The sequence below is a fragment of the Triticum aestivum genome, chromosome 7D, assembly GCF_018294505.1.
Source record: "Triticum aestivum cultivar Chinese Spring chromosome 7D, IWGSC CS RefSeq v2.1, whole genome shotgun sequence".
NCBI classification, from domain to species: domain Eukaryota; kingdom Viridiplantae; phylum Streptophyta; class Magnoliopsida; order Poales; family Poaceae; genus Triticum; species Triticum aestivum.
Genome location: NC_057814.1, coordinates 486,010,869 through 486,030,654, shown reverse-complemented (window position 1 = coordinate 486,030,654; position 19,786 = coordinate 486,010,869). Strand labels below are relative to the sequence as shown.

General features: G+C 46.0%; 2 protein-coding genes across 3 annotated transcripts; one reads left to right on the top strand and one right to left on the bottom strand.

The window, feature by feature from the left end:
* Positions 1-673: 673 nt before the first annotated feature.
* LOC123163965 (ethylene-responsive transcription factor 1-like) lies at positions 674-2,995 on the top strand. The gene is made up of 3 exons (XM_044581368.1): positions 674-992; positions 1,929-2,722; positions 2,803-2,995. The coding sequence occupies exons 1-2, from the start codon at positions 674-676 to the stop codon at positions 2,687-2,689; spliced, it is 1,080 nt and encodes a 359-aa protein (XP_044437303.1). The 3' UTR covers positions 2,690-2,722; positions 2,803-2,995.
* A 927-nt stretch (positions 2,996-3,922) lies between these two features.
* Positions 3,923-4,959, bottom strand: LOC123167806 (uncharacterized). Of its 2 annotated transcripts, none has more exons than XM_044585668.1 (3): positions 4,761-4,959; positions 4,314-4,643; positions 3,923-4,218 (listed from the first exon to the last, which is right to left on the bottom strand). In XM_044585668.1, exons 1-3 carry the CDS (start codon positions 4,779-4,781, stop codon positions 4,168-4,170), a joined length of 402 nt encoding a protein of 133 aa, XP_044441603.1. In that variant the 5' UTR covers positions 4,782-4,959; the 3' UTR covers positions 3,923-4,167. The 2 variants fall into 2 exon arrangements, with proteins under 2 accessions (XP_044441603.1, XP_044441604.1); XM_044585669.1 differs by having other exon boundaries at positions 4,776-4,938.
* Positions 4,960-19,786: the final 14,827 nt, after the last annotated feature.

Below are 19,786 nucleotides of genomic sequence, written 5' to 3'. Positions count from 1 at the left end.
TAACTAGCCATGAGTTATTTGCAGGATTTTAAAATTATATACAATCATTTATGAGAAGATATTGGTTAAATATTTGGTTAGATGAATCGATCAAATAAACTCGGACAAGGGAGTACGACAGTAGTAGTACAATCAGACTAAAGGTTTGTAGTATAATCTTGAGTTAAAAATGGCGTAACTAGCTATGAGTGATTTGCAAAGTTCTTAGCATTACATATAATAATTTACGAGAAGATTTTTGGTTAGTTGTTTAGTTGGTTGAACCCATCCAATAAACCCGGACGAAGAGTATATGACAGTAGTAGTACAGTGGTACTATAGGTGTGTAGTACAACAACTTTAGCTAATAAATATTGACTTGCCTCCGAAGAAAGAAAGTCAAAGTACACCCATCTCTTCATTCCCTGGAGGAAATAAAGATTCCCCCAAGTAGAAACGTTCGCTTTCGGAACCTTCCTCGTGCCTTCCGCCTGCCACGCGACCCCTCACTAACGCGTGGTCCCCATCGCACACCCCCTCGCGCAGTCACGCGGCCACCACCTATATAGGGGACTGGCATTGCCCCCTCCAAACCCACCCTTGACGCCCCGCTTTATTAAAACATCTGCCCATTTACAAATTCCGGCGAGGCCCCTCCCCCTGTGACGACTGCGACAAGGTACTAGCGGCCATCATGTGCGGCGGACGACAACTTGAGGACGCCGAGGCTCCCGCGGTGAGGCGGAAGGTGATGGCGACAACGCTGTGGACCGAGAAGAAGAAGCCCCGACGGAGCGACGGTGTGGGGCGGCACTTCACAGGGCTCGGTGGGTGCGGGCGACTCAGGCTGGACGACAACGAGGAGGACTTTGACGCCGAGTTCAAGGAGTTCGAGGCCAACTCCAGGGACTCCGACATGGAGCTCGGGCCCGGTGGGGTCGTTGAGAAGGATGACGAGGAGGAGGTCACCGAGATCAAGCCCTTTGCCGCCATCAAAAGGTCCCTCTCCCATGGTATTGACCCCGGGTCACTTGGACTAATTTTCAATCTGCATATCCTTACCTTTAGCGATTGACTGTTCTCTACCCTCGTATGATTTTATTAGCCTCCTCGTATGTTGGGTCAAAGTTTGACCACATAATTAACTAGTATTATTTTATTAATTAAAATCATGGTAAAAAAATGACCCAAAATATGAGGGGGAGTAGTTACCAGGACGAAGGTAGTAGAAGTAAGGAGTGTTGTTGGAAAGCTATGTTTGGGAGGCGTTACTCCTGTTTGTTTTGAGATTTTGGATTGGATGTGCTATCATGGAGTGATTTCGGTGAAGGGTTAGGCTTTTTTCATTCCCTGTTGTGTTCGGTTGGTAAGTTGTTTCCGACACCGTTCCTTTCTTTCGAAGAAGCAGCTTTTGTTGTTAGGTTGACGATGTTGTGATTTATACTCGTGATCTTTGATGGTGGTCCACAAGTTCACCGTTTAGTCAAAAGGGGTAGAAAATCCTCAGAAAGGGTTAAATTTCTCCGTTTTGCTTGGTGACCTTGGCCTCTTGAACTGTTTCCTTGTTAAATGGTTGTAGGTGTGTGTGAGGATTGTTCTAGACTTGGTTCTTTTATCAGTCTAAAGGATTATTCTGCCAATCGTTGAATCCGAATTAAAAGTATATCCTTGATTCTGCATCGTCTACAATGCAATTTGTAGATTAATTATTGCAGAATGATGTCAAAGGTTTATAACATGAGGTTTGTTTATCAGTACCCTGGATTTTTATTTTATTTGTGGGTGACTGATGATGCGTTCACCCAAATTGACCCATCATGTTTCAGTGTTCATTACGATCAATATATTTTACATATAAATTTATGTCCATGATGAAATTATTTACTTTTTGTGAGAGAAGTTTGTCTGTATTGGTCCCTCTTACCATTGACATTGATCTTCCATTGCAGATGACTTAAGCATCATGAGTACGAATGTTTTTGATGGTCCTTCAGAAAGGCCAGCAAAAAGGAAGAGAAAGAACCAATTCAAGGGTATCCGCCAACGCCCCTCGGGTAAGTGGGCTGCTGAAATCAGAGATCCTAGCAAGGGTGTCCGTGTTTGGCTTGGTACTTTCAACAGTGCTGAAGAAGCCGCAAGAGCTTATGATGTTGAAGCACTCAGGATCCATGGCAAGAAGGCCAAGGTTAACTTTCCAGAGGAACCGGCAGTTCAGGAACCTAAAGCACCCAAGCCAAACGCAGCACAGGAACCTACCGTCACACCAGCAGTCAACAACCCTGCCAACACAAATGCTTTCGTGTACCCATCTACTGACTTTGCATCAAGCCAACCACTTATTCAGCTTGATAACGTGCCATTTGTTCCTACGATGAAGTATGTTGCCCCTGTTGAAGCTCTTGCTATGAATATGTACTCTGGCCAGGGAAGCAACATTTTTGGCTGGTCTGACTTGGGCTGGGAGTATGACATCAAGACTCCATATATATCATCCATGGCTCCCATTTCCACTATTGCTGAAGGAGCAGAATCTACACTTGTCCAGAGTAACACCTACAACTCAGTGGTGATTGTTGAAGGAGCTGAATTTGCGCTTGTTGAGAGTAACACCTACAACTCAATGGTGCCTCTTGTTATGGAGAACGATGTCGTCGACAACATGGACCTTTGGAACTTTGATGACATGCCCATCTGTGACGAATTTTTCTGAGGAATTCAAATCCCCTGTGTATCGGGACAAAGGGTAAGCCTTCGCAATTTGGATGTTCAGTCTGAGATTAATAATCTTTTCATTACTCTGAACTTTTTGCTCCATGTTTCAAGATAAGACTATGGGAGATTGGGAAGCACCCTATTGTCACCTTCAGCCAGCATATGCTTATGTCCAAGTTTAGATGCAAAAAAGTCGCATCCTGACTCTCTTTTGGAATCGACCCTTTCCCTAATTGATTGTCTGTGTGGTAGCAAATTTATGATGAACCGGTGTCTTTATCAATTGTCAACTTTGATGTCGTTGCTATCATTTCTAAATGTGAACAACATGAATTTGTGTCCGATTTTTGCTTTAACCTATGCGTTTGATCGTCTTTTCCCTTTAGTTCTGGCTATTTAATTGGTGATAGAAGTAACCTACTCCATCCATCCGCCTGCTCCGTCCATGAATAAGTGGACAAAATCTAGATGTACACTTATTCGCGGACGGAGGGAGTATGTATCTAATTTCTGAGCATAAATTATCTGTTAAATATGGATTCGCCTGGCTGCTTGCACAATTTCTGTTGTACAGGTGCGGCAAGTTTATCTTATGTAGTCCTAAGAAGAATGGGCTTGGGATGACGGAAAGTCAATTTGGCTCCCGGGTGCATTAGCACCCGGGGCCATTTTTTTATTTTTTTCAAATGTCAAAAAAATTGAGATAATTTTTTTTGTGATCTTTGTCATATACAAATGCTACCTGTAAATTTTGAGACAAAAAAGTTAAGCATTTTGACCTGCGCAAAAAAAAAAAATCAAAGGCCAAATGTCACCCCAAAATGTCACCAAAATTTATTTTTTTCACCGACGAAACACCGCTGCTCCGTTCCGCATGAAATTTGACAAGCATGTTTGCTACACCAACATGATCATCTACAAAAAATTTCAATTTTTTTAAAACATTTAAATTTTTGGGGTACTGTTCATCCGGGTGCAAATGCACCCGGGAGCCAAAACGCCTTGGGATGAAGACTATAATTTTACCTCCATCTTTCATTTGTGGTATCCATCTTCACACGAGTGTACTACTTTGACGGTAAGAGTACAAAAGTTAGGCCGTCTATAAGATGTTTGGTCGTTTGTACTTAAGCTCTCTAGCTATCACGTTCATATGGACCGATTACTTCCACTATTATCGATTGTTTGATATCTTCTGTAAACAAAAGGCCGCAGATTGCTTGCCACGAACTACCTCAAAGAACGTCAGTCTTAATCTATACTCTCAACACATCGACCCAGCCTAGGCACGAGACCATACCTGCTGTTGGTCTTGGAATACAACTTGCGGTGGAAACAAAAACTAGTAGTAGCTAGAAAGCATTACAAGTCATAATCAGCCCAAGAGATCACAAAACAAAACACACAGCATTCGACCGGTCGATCGATTTCCTTGTCAAGAACGAGCATGCAGCAAAGCATCCCATCCACAAGCGTTCAGGCGACGCACGAGTTGAGGCCCAGGCACTCCATCCACAGGCTCCTCTTCTGCAGAAAGGCATCATCCGACCAGAGAGAAAGTCAGCTCCACTTCGAACCATACTGAGCCAATTCAAGTCTGTGGCCGTGCCGTTCGTACGTACCCGTCTTGGCCGGTACCGGCGGGAGGCAAGCTCCGGCGGAGGCACCTGGTACAGGTCCTCGTCGACGGGCCGCACCACCCTGGACGCGGAGGCAGCTCTGGACGTGGCGCGCGCCAGGCCGCCGCCTTCCAACGCCCGCGCACGCCTGCTCTTCTCCCGGGCCACGTCGCTCCTCGTCTTCTTGGGCGCCGGCTTGCGCGGAGGCGGCGAGTACTTGAACCATACGTCGCTGCAGTCCTCCGGGGCGGCGTGGCGCTCGGCCGGTGGCTCGTCGTAGCCGTGGCAGTAGTTCCACTCCCCGAACGCCGGCACCTGCCTCCTCCTCGCCTTCTGCAAAACCAAAACCACAAATGCTTAGCCAGCTGAGTTAGAAACTTCAAACTACTCCTTCTCGGCTACTCCGATGACCGATCGATCCTTGTTGAATGGTTCCTGATTCGCACATACACGCTTGACACTCACCTCCATCTGGCTTGCGCGGCACAGGGGTCGGACACAATGAGGTGGAGAAGAAGAGAAGCAAAGCTGGGGCCGGAGGGGGTGAGGCGAGTAGGACGAGTATTAGCTAAACAGGATGGAATGGGGCCTCCAATGGCTGGACGCTCGTATTTATAGCGAGAATGGGAATAGGAGTAGCAATGCAAATTGCAATGCAACACTAATAATCAGATCAGAAGAACGGCTTGGCGACCGGGGGTAGGGTGCAGAGACACGCAGCAGAGGCCGCATCAGCAATGGAAGGACCTTCGCAGAGGCGCAGTGGCTTGCTGTAGCATGCAGCGGTAGGCTGACAACCGACGCAGCAGCAGTGGCCGCTGGCCCGGTGTGGTCGCAAGCTTTTACTGCTGCACATGGGGGCTTCGCTTCCTTGCTGCACGATCGCGCCGGGTTCGGGCTGACTTGCAGCCCCTTTGTCGCGCTCCTCTTATTTCGGCATCATTGCTGGCTGATTATCTTGTGTGGAGTATAAACCAAAATATGCTTTCAACGCGGCGCTAGGCAAATATTTTGGACCCCAAGAATTTCTTTTATATTTACAAATATGTTTGCCATTATCAAAAGCTGAAATTTTGCCGGGTTGCAAAATTTGCAATAATCAAAAACAGAAAAAAATCCCAAAACTTATAAGAAACGAAATTACCATTAAATTTCCATTGCACTAAAACTATAAGAAAGATTACCAAATGCTACGTACAAAAAAGTAGTTCCTTTGCAGCGTATGTTGAAGTCAAAAATACCATGGCAAAAATGAAGCTTTATTTCCCATGTCAAATGAAGTTAAATTCTCCATGACAATGAAGGTGAAGATGCCATCCCAAAAGTAAGAAGTAAAGTTTGCCATGTATTTTGAAGTAAATTTGCCATGGAAAACGAAAAATGAAATTACCATGGCAAAAAAATAGATAGGAAAATATTGCCATGTATGTTAAAGTAAATTTGCCATGGCAATAAAGCTAATTTGGCATGTAGAATGAATGAAAAATTGCCAAGGCAAACAAAAAGTAAAAATGGCATGTCAATGAATGCAAATTTGCCATGTCAAAACAAAAGTAAGAATTGCCATGGAAAAAATAAAAAGGAAAATTTTGCCATATATGTTAAAGTAAATTTTTTATGGCAATAAAGATAAATTTTCGATGGTGGTAAATGTAAAATTGCCATGTGAAAAGAAAAAGTAAAGTTTGTGATGGCAAAAAGAAAATAAAATTTGCCATGGCAATGAAAGTAAATTAACCATGATACAAAGAAGTAAAATTGCCATGTTCTCTAAAGATAAAAATGGTACGAAGATCAAATTACCATACATTTGTCGTGCGACTATACCATTATATGCTAAATGTACTAGAACTTGTTAGTGGCTTATTAAAAAACATGAACAAATTTTCCATGATATGGATAAATAAATTTGACATGGTGCTTGAATTATGCTTGTCATGGTTCATAAATTAAGTTTTGCCATGATACTTGAATTAAACTTGCCAAAGTACAAAAAATAAGTTTGTCCATGGTGCATGTAGTAAGTTCTCCATGTTAGAGAAAAAAGAAATAACATACATTTGATTCATGTCAATGAATGCAAGTTTGCCATGGCAAACAAAAGTAAAAATTGCCCTAGCAAAAATAGAAAGGTAATTTTTACCATGCATGCTAAAATAATGTGCGATGGCAATAAAGGTAAATTTGCCATGTCAAATGAATGAAAAATTGGCATGGCACACAAAAACTAATAATGCCATGTCAATGAATACAAATTTACCTGCCAAAACAAAATTTAAAAAATTGTCAATGCAAACAATAATATTTTTTTTGCCATGTATGTTAAAGTAAATTTGCCATGGCAATATAGGTAAATTTGCCATGGTAGTAAAGGTAAAATTGCCATGGGAAAAGAAAAGTCAAATTTGCGACTGCAAATAAATATGTAATTTTTCATGGCGATAAAAGTAAATTAACCATGACAAAAAAGGTAAATTTGCCATGTTCTCTAAAGATTAAACTAGTACGAAGATCACATTGCCATACATTTGTCTGTGACTATTCCATTATATGCTCAATGCAATAGAACTTGTAGGGGATTATTAAAAGGGGGCATTTAAATTTATGCCCCTAATTTGCGCCCACTCTTAGCTTTACCCCTAACTTTTTGATGTGCTCAAATTTGCCCCTAATGTACGTTCATCACCTACATGTGCATTTATTTGCATTCACCCTAAATAATTTTTTATGTCATAAACCCTAAATGGCTTTAAAGAGTGCTTTTGTCATGAACATAAATGACATGTGCATATAGGTGATGTGTTCTATGAACATTTTGATATCTTATTTTCCATTCTTCTGAGTTCATATGAATTTGTTATGAATTTTCAATGTTTTGGTCAAACAACTTTGACCTGCTAGAAGGGCATTCTCGTGACATAAAATGCTTTTTAGGGGCAAATTTTGAGCACATCCAAAAGTTAGGGGTAAATTTGAGTAGTGGGTTTGAGTTAGGGGCACAAATGTGAATGTCCCTATTAAAAAACATGAACAAAGTTTCCATAGAATGCATGATGAAAATTGCCATTGAATTTTTATTATGATTTTTCATGTTTCATTTAAAAATGAAAACTTGCAATGCGCGTAAAATAATTTTTCCATGATACAAATAAAAAGAAATTTGCCATGGTATTTGAATTAAGCTTGCCATATTACATTAATTAAGTTTGACATGGTCCATCTAGTAAGTTTTCCATGTTAGAGAAAAAAGAAATGACATACATTTGACGAAAATTGTGGCAAGCAATTTGAAGGGCTCACAAGTTTGACATGTTGTAGAAACTTTCAGAATTTGCCATGTTTTACAAAATTGTGATGCTTTAGAGAAGAGTAGAATACTACATTTGCCATGTGACCATGGTCCCAAAATTTACCATGCCAGTGCATGTTAAGTTGTTGTGGCAAAGACACATCACATATTCCGTGACTATATCTACATTTCTCAAGTTTGGTGGCAACTTATTCTTAGTGACGATGGCATAAACAGTTGTTTAGACCAAGAGAACAAACACATGAAAACATCATGAGTATAATACAACTAGTTTTACAACCACTATGAATTGCCATATTATTGTCAAAAATGCCTACATAGCTAAATTTGCCATGATCATCGATTCTTGTATGGGCAGATCTTTTAGCCTGCGCAAAATTAGTTAGACTGTGCAGCCATACGAAATCCAAAATGTGTAGAAAATGGCCATTTTCACACCATTTTGGTCAGTTAGCATCACATCACATAGTTTGGCATGAATCGGTGTAAAATGCATAAAAATTTACAGGGAGTAAGCACCCAGGGACGAACCAGACATGTTGCTACTGCTTGTCGTGGCCATGGACGTGGATGTTGTTGCCGCTACAGTGTCCATGGTGGTTATGTGCGGGAGAAGAAGCACCATAGCTCTTGTTTCTGCACGTCGACTGGCGCTTCTTCTACACTGTCTTGTCGAAGTGGCTGCACCACCAACCCCAGTGCATGAGTGGCCACGTCTCGCGCCACCATCAGACTTGGAAAGTGGCCGCCTTGAGACCGACTCCGACAGTGCCCTCCAGACGCTTTCAACAATTCGGGAGTTTGTGTTTTTGAAACCCTACGCGCTCGGCCAACAGGGAGTTACTCTAGAGGTGGATAGGATGTAATCATACCATTTCGATGAAAGTGGTCAATATCTCTAGATCTAAGGCTCGGCGAGGATATGATGGAGTTTCCCTTTTCAACCATATTGGACGAACATTATCAAAAGGAGTCTCGGGACGAAGAGGATAAAGAGATAACTCAACTAGTTGAGATACACCTTCTCACTCCTGAAGATCAAACAGAGAAAACCTTGGTCAAATCTGAATTAGGAATCAAAAGTGAGGAAAAGGAGGAGATTGAAAATTTACTCGGGGTTCAAACTGTGGGTTGTGGCGCCTGGGTTAGTCGCCATGCACCCCCCTGTCCGGAGGGTCGTCCAGTCGGCTATGCGGAGTAAGGTCCAGTTGGTGCAAACATCACACATATGAACACTTAAAGTCAGGTGCGTAGTTATCATCTTGAGAACTGCAGTTGCGCCCTGATTCATCGATACCCTGTGTTGCCTACCGTTTGATCTGGCGGTTACGAGCTGTTGTCGTCATGTACCATGGAGTGTGGGAGATGTCTGGATGGCCGGGCAGAACTTGTGGATTTGTTGTTGAGAGTTTGTTGATCATTAGATTTGGTAGTTACGAACAATGCCAACAAAATACTCCCTAGCTTGTGATTATTATGAGAGAGTCATAATAATGATTGGATGATCAACATTATAGCTATTACACATGTTGAATTGGTGCTAAAGGAGCAACCTTATACCGAATGACAGGTAAAAAAAACCTTATACCAAATGGATAAGGAAGTACGAAAGGACCGCAAACTGAGATGATCAGCTCAATTGGCCAAGCCCAGCAGCATGCTGTTTCAAATAATTCACCTAACTTTCGGGCTGTAGTTTGGTCTCTACGCCAATTGGGTCATCTAGTATATGGAAAGGAGCAATGAGGAGATAAGAGAGATCAAGTTGGAGGCACAAGAAGTAGTCCAGAGCGCAAGATGATGTCTGTTATGAGCACACTCGCTCGTACCGTCACTTGTACTAGACGCACACGGCACCGCGACGTCCAACACTCTAACTTTTATTAAATGCCAACACAAGAATCGGATTAGAGCATCGCCGAAACCTCCATCTTCGTCATTAGTAGCATCCACAAACTCTAGCCGCCACCATTTCCCATCTCCATCTCCATAGCCACTACCATCACCACCGCCGCAACATTCATCCCCAAGTTAGCCATACCTTGTAATCGTGTATCGCGTCCGGCAACCATTGTAAGACATATTATCAATGAAGCATTCGTCTTGATGTGTTCTTCAATGATTTATTCTTGCGTTCGATCACCATGTGGGAGTAATTAAGTAAGATCATGGGATATCCTTGCAACCCTATGTATTTGTTGAAGGGATCGATGGAATCATTTCAAACTAACGTCTCATATGTGGGAAATAAAATTGTCTTGTCTCTCGTGCGTTCTTCGATACTGCGGGTACCCAGGATCATGGAGTTCGAGCCACAAGGAGGCTAAGAGCAGAGAGATTGTGAAGCACTATTCTAAACACCAGTGACAAAAACTTTTAGTAAGGTAGCGTGAATCCTATCTCTGAGGCTACAAGAGGTGTAGTCATTAAATGCCCAATGCTTTTGTCTAATTCTATCTTAATTATCAAGGCAACCCCACGCGACGGATAGGGCCTTTAGTTGGACAACTGACTTTTGATGCATGGGGCGTTCCGGCCAAGATGTAATTTGGACACATCCCCCACTTCCATATGTTGCAAGCCTATCTTGTTGGGTGTCTTCGAGGGCACAAATCAATAGCACAATGATCCCGTTCGCAAGTATATGGTTGTAGAACTAAGTCCTCATACTCATGTCTATTTTTATTATAAGTGTTCTCCATTGCAACTTGATTATGTTCCGGTCAAAAATTATAATTTAATACTCCTGCAAAAGCTTGCTAGAAACCCTTGGCTTCAAGGTGCACATCCTCTCATGGGTTCGATAACTCAGGGTTATCTATGGGGAAAAATATGAGAATCCTTTTTGCTATCTGTTTACCGGATCACTAAAGGGAGTCATCAACTCCGACCAGTTTGCCTTCACTGGTAAGATGCAATCTATGGACGACGGCTTTGACACAGATGGTATGGTTGTGATTGGTGGCCGTGTGATTTATAGCCCAGCGCATGTAGCTGATGTGATCGCGGAAAGTGGTAGCCCCAACACATGATTGACTTCATTTTGGTGGGCTTCTCGAGTACCTGGTCTTGATTTTCAAGATGAAACCCTAGGTCTGCCCGCATTTGTTATACCTGGCAATGATAATGTTTTTGCATTGTTACCTTGTTGAAGGCATTGCACAGATATGCTTGGACATGTTCTTCATGGTGAAAGTGTAGAATATGGGCTTTGGTGGTTGGATTCGGTGACGGCAGCACTTGAGTGTTGTTCCCTTCATGTACACGCTACTCTTGAAGAACCTTTCTCATTGTCCTGATGGTGTTAAGAGATGGTTGGTGGGAATATGGTCGTTGTGGTAGTTTGTCAGTCACTATTTTGAGCACTTCAATTGTTTCCTCGTTTTCCCCCTTAGGCATAGTTTTGGAGTTTTTGTCTTGTATGACTTTGCTCTTTACCGACATGTTTATTTGTGTGTGTGCATTGGTGTTGGTTGTGTCCATCTTAGTTATGCAGAGTCCGGATGCATGCTCATTGTGTTTGTATTCCCTTAATGCTTTATTTTAAGTCAATAAAATCCACTATTTTTCGAAAAACATGACATCCTCCATGTGTTGCCGATGCTATTACATAGTTTCGGTCAACAATAGGGAGATGATTTGGGGCTCGCAGGTGCCGGGGCACCAAGACGCTCACACGTGCTTTTTCTTTTACTTTTAATTTTCAAACTTTCATATCTTTTGGATAGTAGGTCCAAATTAAATTATGCTTTCATATTCATATTTTATGTGACGAGGGCTTTCAAATAAGATCCATTTTGATTACGTTCTGACAAATTTTGGTAATAGAACAAACGACCAATAAAATCATGACTTTAGTGCCCACGAGGCTACGACCAACAAAATAGCACTTAAAGTTTCAACTCTGAAACTTGATACTCGCGACCGATGCAAAATCGTAAGTTTCAACAATTAAAACTTAAAACTTATTGTGCCCTCGTGTGGGACCCAACTACTTCATGAACCGCGAGGCAATCGAATGGGCAGGCACGGATTGGCAGTTATGTTCCCCCGCACCCACGTGCCCCTGTGAATTTCCTTCAATAATGGCGTGTGTTGAGAGTGAGGATTTTGTGGTCCCACGCGAGCTTGGAGATTGAAATTTTCCTAAACACTATAGAAGTTTCAATAGAATACACATTTACATAGGGATATATAATTCATGTGTGTTAACTTTTTGATGTGACCGCGTGTATTTTAACTAAGATGATCGTTGATCATACAATAACGTCTACACCTAGTACTGAATATACTACAAACGTTTTCCAAGATGGAGATATACTAATGAAGATGGGTATTGTTCGGCCTAAAGAATACTATGGAAAGAAATACAAACCCGGTCTAGTAAAAGGACAACGAGCGCGTTCAGAACCGGCACGTGCATGTGATTGTTTTGGTAATCTCGGTGGACGTTCAACCTGGGACTCTAAATTTTATGGAGTAACATATGCAGGCAAGGTATTAGGATATAATAAAAGAGAAAGTATATTTTCTGATTTGTTGGGATCCGTCAAGAAGATAACTGGCAGATATTTATTTCTCTTCCAGCCACACAAGGAACAGGATCCTTGCCAAAGAAGTTGTGTACGTGCCCAACGATCCTTGAAAGAAGTTGGATGGGGTCCACCTGCAGTACGGGAGGCACTTCAAGATGGCGTTCAGATAGGGTCCATATTTATCTCAGCTAGTAGTTTGTTTAAGGCAGTTGTTATTTTTAGGCAGGTAGTCTTTATTTCCAATTTGTTGTGCGGCTAGTGTGTTGGTCTAACAAAGTTTGAGTCGGCTAGTTGTACTAGTATAAATATAAATAGTGCGGTCATTGTGAAAGAAGGTTATATTTTTATGATAGACAGAATGTGATTTTAGGGTAAATACCCGTATCGAGTTTTGGGAGAAGCTGTCTAAAAATCCCTAAGTTTCGGAGGAAGCTTTAGAAAACCTATGTGTTGTGGATTCTCTTCGTGGAAATTGTTTTGTGCGTGAGTACCGTCATTGAGATTGGTTTTCTCGTGCTGAGCCGTAAGGTTCAAACCCTCTACTTCGTGTACATCGCGTGCGCGGGCGAGAGGTTGCTACTACTGAAGGTGGAGTGTCATGAAAGATCGGACCATAACAACAGATCTGATCTCGCAATCGAGGTTCGGTCTACATCAGGTGGTTTTCAGAGCAAGGTTGTTCACAACACTATGTAGAAGATGACTGGATTATCATGGAAGCTAAGCTATGGATTTCAGTTGGAGGAGGAAGGCCGATGGGATGGACTTTTCCATACTCGTGCTGTGGTACAAGAGAGATCATGTGCTATGACAATCGACCACATGACTTAGATTAATGCCGCAAGCATCGAGATGGTGGAGAAGTTGGATTTACCATTGACACTTCGTCCACAACCGTATTCGTTCCGTTTGGGTCATGAAGAGCTCACTATCACGCACCAGACCAAGGTACCGTTTCTGTTGGGAAAATATTATTTTGAGGTCTTGTGCGACATGATTCCGGTATCGATGATTTCGTGTCACTTGTTGTTGGGCGAGCCATGGTACAAAGAGAAGGATGTCGGATATGATTGCCAAACACACAAATATATTGTCAAGAAGGGTAAGAAGTGTGACCTTCTGCCCATGGGAGAGGATCTTTTCACTGTTTGGAGGAAAGAACACATGGAGAAGATAAAAGAGTGGAAAGAAGCAAAGAAAAGGGAGGTCGAAGCTACTGAAATTTTTACAGTCGTTGTTCAGTCTGCAACTACAAATATTATTGAAGAGATCAACTCGAAACCAGGGACAATTTCGTTTCAAGGAAGAGAGGATGATATGACCGCATGTATTTTAACTAAGATGATTGCTGATGATACAATAATGTCTACACCTAGTACTGAATATACTACAGACGTTTTCCAAGATGGAGATATACTAATGAAGATGGGCATTGTTCGTCCTAAGGAATACTATGGAAAGAAATACAAATCCGGTCTGGTAAAAGAAAAACAAGCACGTTCATAAGCAGCACGTGCATGTGATTGTTTTGGTAATCTCAGTGGACAAGCAACCTGGGACTCTAAATTTTATGGAGTTGTCGGCGTTCTGGGAATGGGGGTCCCCAGACTTGCCTGCCTGCGGCCCACGGCGTGGCTAAGCTAGCAGGCCATACGGCCCACCTTCATCGACAAGGCAATCAAGACCTTCGCGAGGGGCCAAGCCTCGCGAGGCGGACGACGCAAGACCTCCTTAGGAGCGGCCTGGCCAGGCAGTCTCACGAGGAGCGGAGATATCAAGGCGGGGCAAACCTCACGTGGCTCTCATGACGTGAGCCATGACGACCAAGCGGGCGCTAGGCGGGCGCCAGCGCGCGCAGCGTCCTTGTTTCCTCTTTGGTGCTAAGGAGGCAGGAGCAGGCGCGGAGTACCGAGGCGTCAAGCAAAGATTTCCATATCGGTGCAACGAGACCAAGACCAGCAGGACCGCAAGGCGGAGGTCACCGTGGAGCCCAAGACGGCGTCATCACCAGAGCCTTTAGCAGGCGAAGACCACTTTTGTCAGGATAGCTTGTAGTAGCTGTCGCCCTTCAAATTTGCCCGCCGATGTTGGCTCCCTTCCCGCTCATTATATGGGAAGAGGACCAGGGCCTATATAAGTAGAGCTAGCCACCACAGTAGAGGGGGGACAAGTCCACGGGGAGAGTTCTCATCCACAAGCCCACAGAGCACAAGAACACCTCAACCTCAGGAGGCTATTCTTCCCCTTGTACTGTTCATCATCAGCCCAAGAGGCAATCCACCACCACCACACTAGAGTAGGGTATTACACCACAACGGTGGCCCGAACCAGTATAAATCTCCTGTCTTTCTGTGTTGCGAGTTCGTCGAGTTCGTCCGTGAGATCTTAGCGAACTTGGGCGTGGATCGGTAGGAGGGAAAGAACTTCGCGCGCACCCGAGAGTTCGAACATTAAGGGTTTTGCCGGAACCCCACATCCGACATGTGGCGCGCCAGGTAGGGGTGCGCCGGAGCTTCTTCCTCACCAATCGGCTTACCGACTCTCCACGGCCAAGATGTCCGGCGACCCAAGAGCTGTCTCCGACCGCTGGGCAGCCTGGCCGGCCCGGGCGACGACGCCTGCCCATGAAGACCTCGACCCCACGCTCCAGGCGGCGCGAGCGCCGTCCAACGCTGCGGGGCGCGGGCGGCGTGGCCAGGCGTCGTCCACCCTCACTCCACGACAAGTACGAGCCACTGCAAGGTCAGCAAGCCACACCACCGCAACGGCGCCGCACTCGCGGTGGGAGCAGGCAAACATGCGGGCAGCACTCACAGTGGCAAGAGAGCTGCTGTGGTGCCGGCTGATGGAGAGCAGCCGGGATGCGCTGCTGGAGCGCGTCGCCGAGCTGCTGGACGCGGCGGCGTCGGGAGCACCGCACTTCTGCTATCGGCTCCCTTCTCAGGCCGTTGCGGGGCCACATGGCGGGCCTCGCCGCAACCACGCGCCATCGGGAGTGCCTGGGGGCTTCGTCAACACCAGCGTGGCCGGCAGCGCCGGGGGTCCTCCACCCCCATGCCGCCCGCAATAAGCACGGGCACAAGCATCGCCCCCCATGATCCCAGCGCGATACCGCGCTGCTGTCCTTAGGACGCCACGCTGAGCCGAGCAACATGGAGTGTGGGGCACTACGGCGAGGTGTTCGGGGTAACGGCCCCGGAAGCCTACGTACCCCGCATGATGGACCAAGAGTACGCATCGGAGGACGACCCCGGCTCGTTCGTTGGAGAAGATTGGGAAGAAGGGGCGCTAGGAGTCGAAGCCTTCCAGGAACCAACGGAGAACCATGACGATCGCGCCATCAACGGCAACTACAGGGTACCACTAATCTCTCAGGAGCAGGCTTACGCTAACCATGGGCTGCAAGTGAATCAGGTCGCAGTGTTGATCGACGGCCCTGCCACAGCAGCATCCCTTCCAACAAGGGAAGCACGCTGGGGGCCACCAGGAGGGAGCCAGGAGCAAGGCCCCTTCCCACGTCACGCGAAGCCGGGCGACACCCGGAGGTAGGCCCTCTGCCGGGGAGGCCTCGACGACCCTTCCCCCGGCAGAGGACCCGTGGTCACCGAGGGCACCACTGGCGTCCTCTTTCCCCCTTTGTGTCGTCCAGGTTGCCGGTCGACTCAAAGGTGGTCGAGGGTGGCGCAAGGCAGGGCCCTCGTCTGGCGATATGAAGCAAGGCCGGTACCTGTGAAGAAGGCCCAGTGCCTGTGAAGCTCGCCGCCCATGACACTCTCACGTAATAATGAGTTGGGGTTGTACACTCCTCGGAGTCTCAGGGGTGCCGGCCTCAGGCCCTGGGGCTCCCTCCCACGCCTAGTGGCAGCACTTAGCTCCGCGCTGGTGAGAAGACTTGAAGACCAGAAGACTAGAATAGGCACCGGACGCGACCTTTCGTTTTGGATCTCTTTTTCTGTAGCCTTGCTTTCTGGATCTGGATTTAAGTTGAAGTTGAGTTTTTATCGGTGCGCACGGGGGGGGGGGGGTGCCTTTTCTCATTCAAGCAATTTCTTGCTTTCTGGATTTCATTCTTCCTAGGACTCATGTCCATCGCCTTCCCCTCACGAGCCCCTCGCAGCGGGACTGCGCGAAGCGCACGCGTGCCGAGCGCGCGTTGACGCTGCAACCGGTGCTTGCCCCTTGCGGGGCCCCTCCTGACGGGTCGACAAGCTCCGCAGGATTCTCAGAAACTCGTCGCCTCACGACCCAGCTTGAGGCTGGCACTGACTAAGGTAACCCACGACGGGAAACTCACCCCTGGACTTACGAGTTCGCGAGGGCACATACTCAATACCACGTAGAAATGTAAAGGCTGCAACTTGCTTACATGAGGGGCTCCCCCTCTCAAAATGCTCTTACAAGTTTTCCAAGGGCCGCGCCCGAGTTGTTGCGTCCAGGATGCAACGACAGGAGGACATGGGATCAGCCAGATATGTCACTTGCTGCGTCACCCTTGGACATTTCACTCGCATCATCTTCGTCTCCGCCGGCACCGTCGCCGCCTTCGGCGACGCCTTCATCGCCATCGTCAACCGCATCGCTTTCGTCTGCAACGACCACCACCGCGTCGTCGTCAGAAGCGAAGGCTCTGACCAGCGCATCCACGTTATCCTCCACCCACCGCGCCAGGTCTCCCCGGACGGCCTGCGGCATGGGGGCAATGGCGGCGTTGAAGTCGAAGTCAGGAAAGGTGTTCCTGAGGTGGCTAAAGACGCGAGAGAACGCGCGCCCGAGCAGGCCCCGGCTTCTCTCCTCCACGAGCCGACAAGCCCTGTCAGACCGGGCTTCCAGGCGCGTCACCACATCGGTGAAGAAGGTCAGGTGGCTGGCGTAGTCATTTGAGTGAGGAGGCGGTGTTAGCCCTGTTCTGGAGATCCTGAAGCATGGGGGTGTGCTCGCGCTCCAACGTCCGCCGTTGGAGCACCTCCTCCCTGTTTTGCTGCGCGACGGCCTTGGCGTCATCAACCCATTTCCGAAGAGAAAGCAGCTCGGTGCGGGCGGAGGCCAAGTCCGCCTGCGCCGTGACCAGGGCAGCAGCCGTGGCCTCCCCATGCCTCTCCGCCTCGTCCAACTTGGGCCTGAGGGCAGCGGCCCTGCCCGCATCCTCCGTTCCTGCGAGCTTCAACTTCAAGTCATACCTACCCTCCAGGTCATCGCGAACCTCGGCCACCCGGCGGTGGACTTCCTCTTGGACCCTGGCCTCACGAGCCCCGACGGCATCTTCTGCTTGAGCAACTTGATGCTCCCTCGTCTCCAGTCGCTCGAGCTCGAGGCCGTGATAACCCACAAGTAAAGGGGATCGCAACAGTTTTCGAGGGTAGAGTATTCAACCCAAATTTATTGATTCGACACAAGGGGAGCCAAAGAATATTCTCAAGTATTAGCAGCTGAGTTGTCAATTCAACCACACCTGGATAACTTAGTATCTGCAGCAAAGTATTTAGTAGCAAAGTAGTATGGAAGCAACGGTGACGGTAGCAAAAGTAATATTTTTGGGTTTTGTAGTGATTGTAACAGTAGCAACAGAAAAGTAAATAAGCGAAGAACAATACGTGAAAAGCTCATAGGCATTGGATCGGTGATGGAGAATTATGCCGGATGCGGTTCATCATGTAACAGTCATAACATAGGGTGACACAGAACTAGCTCCAATTCATCAATGTAATGTAGGCATGTATTCCGAATATAGTCATACGTGCTTATGGAAAAGAACTTGCATGACATCTTTTGTCCTACCCTCCCGTGGCAGCGGGGTCCTAATGGAAACTAAGGGATATTAAGGCCTCCTTTTAATAGAGTACCGGAACAAAGCATTAACACATAGTGAATACATGAACTCCTCAAACTATGGTCATCACCGGGAGTGGTCCCGATTATTGTCACTTCGGGGTTGCCGGATCATAACACATAGTAGGTGACTATAGACTTGCAAGATAGGATCAAGAACTCACATATATTCATGAAAACATAATAGGTTCAGATCTGAAATCATGGCACTCGGGCCCTAGTGACAAGCATTAAGCATAGCAAAGTCATAGCAACATCAATCTCAGAACATAGTGGATACTAGGGATCAAACCCTAACAAAACTAACTCGATTACATGATAGATCTCATCCAACCCATCACCGTCCAGCAAGCCTACGATGGAATTACTCACGCACGGCGGTGAGCATCATGAAATTGGTGATGGAGGATGGTTGATGATGACGACGGCGACGGATTCCCCTCTCCGGAGCCCCGAACGGACTCCAGATCAGCCCTCCCGAGAGGTTTTAGGGCTTGGCGGCGGCTCCGTATCGTAAAACGCGATGAATCCTTCTCTCTGATTTTTTTCTCCCCGAAAGTGAATATATGGAGTTGGAGTTGAGGTCGGTGGAGCGTCAGGGGGCCCACGAGGCAGGGGGCGCGCCCAGGGGGCAGGCGCCCCCCACCCTCGTGGACAGGGTGTGGGCCCCCTGACGTGGATTTTTCTTCCAGTATTTTTAATATTTTCCAAAAAGATGTTCCGTGGAGTTTCAGGTCATTCCGAGAACTTTTGTTTCTGCACATAAATAACACCATGGAAAGTCTGCTGAAAACAGCGTCAGTCCGGGTTAGTTCCATTCAAATCATGCAAGTTAGAGTCCAAAACAAGGGCAAAAGTGTTTGGAAAAGTAGATACGACGGAGACGTATCAACTCCCCCAAGCTTAAACCTTTGCTTGTCCTCAAGCAATTCAGTTGATAAACTGAAAGTGATAAAGAAAAACTTTTACAAACTCTGTTTGCTCTTGTTGTTGTAAATATGTAAAGCCAGCATTCAAGTTTTCAGCAAAGATTATGACTAACCACATTCACAATAACTCTTAGGTCTCATGTTTACTCATATCAATGGCATAATCAACTAGCGAGCGATAATAATAAATCTCGGATGACAACACTTTCTCAAAACAATCATGATATGATATAACAAGATGGTATCTCGCTAGCCCTTTCTGAGACCGCAAAACATAAATGCAGAGCACCTTTAAAGATCAAGGACTGACTAGACATTGTAATTCATGGTAAAAGAGATCCAGTCATAGTCATACCCAATATAAATTAATAGTAATGGATGCAAATGACAGCAGCGCTCTCCAGCTAGTGCTTTTTAATAAGAGGGTGATGACTCAACATAAAAGTAAATAGATAGGCCCTTCGCAGAGGGAAGCAGGGATTTGTAGAGGTGCCAGAGCTCGGTTTTGAAATAGAGATAAATAATATTTTGAGCGGCATACTTTCATTGTCAACATAACAACCAAGAGATGGCGATATCTTCCATGCTACACACATTATAGGCGGTTCCCAAACAGAATGGTAAAGTTTATACTCCCCCTCCACCAACAAGCATCAATCCATGGCTTGCTCGAAACAACGAGTGCCTCCAACTAGCAACAGTCCCAGGGGGAGTTTTGTTTGCAATTATTTTGATTTAGTTTGCATAAAGCATGGGACTGGGCATCCCGGTGACCAGCCATTTTCTCGTGAGTGAGGAGCGGAGTCCACTCCTCTTGAGAATAACCCGCCTAGCATGGAAGATACGGACAACCCTAGTTGATACATGAGCTATTCG

Bases quoted from the DNA above. Each gene is read 5' to 3' on its own strand.
- LOC123163965 (XM_044581368.1), top strand. From the start codon at position 674: ATGTGCGGCGGACGACAACTTGAGGACGCCGAGGCTCCCGCGGTGAGG. The intron at 993-1,928 runs GTATTGACCCCG...CTTCCATTGCAG, and splicing joins CAAAAGGTCCCTCTCCCATG to ATGACTTAAGCATCATGAGT.
- LOC123167806 (XM_044585668.1), bottom strand. From the start codon at position 4,781: ATGGAGGTGAGTGTCAAGCGT. The intron at 4,644-4,760 runs GTATGTGCGAAT...TTGGTTTTGCAG, and splicing joins TGGAGGTGAGTGTCAAGCGT to AAGGCGAGGAGGAGGCAGGT. The intron at 4,219-4,313 runs GTACGTACGAAC...GCCTTTCTGCAG, and splicing joins GCCGGTACCGGCCAAGACGG to AAGAGGAGCCTGTGGATGGA.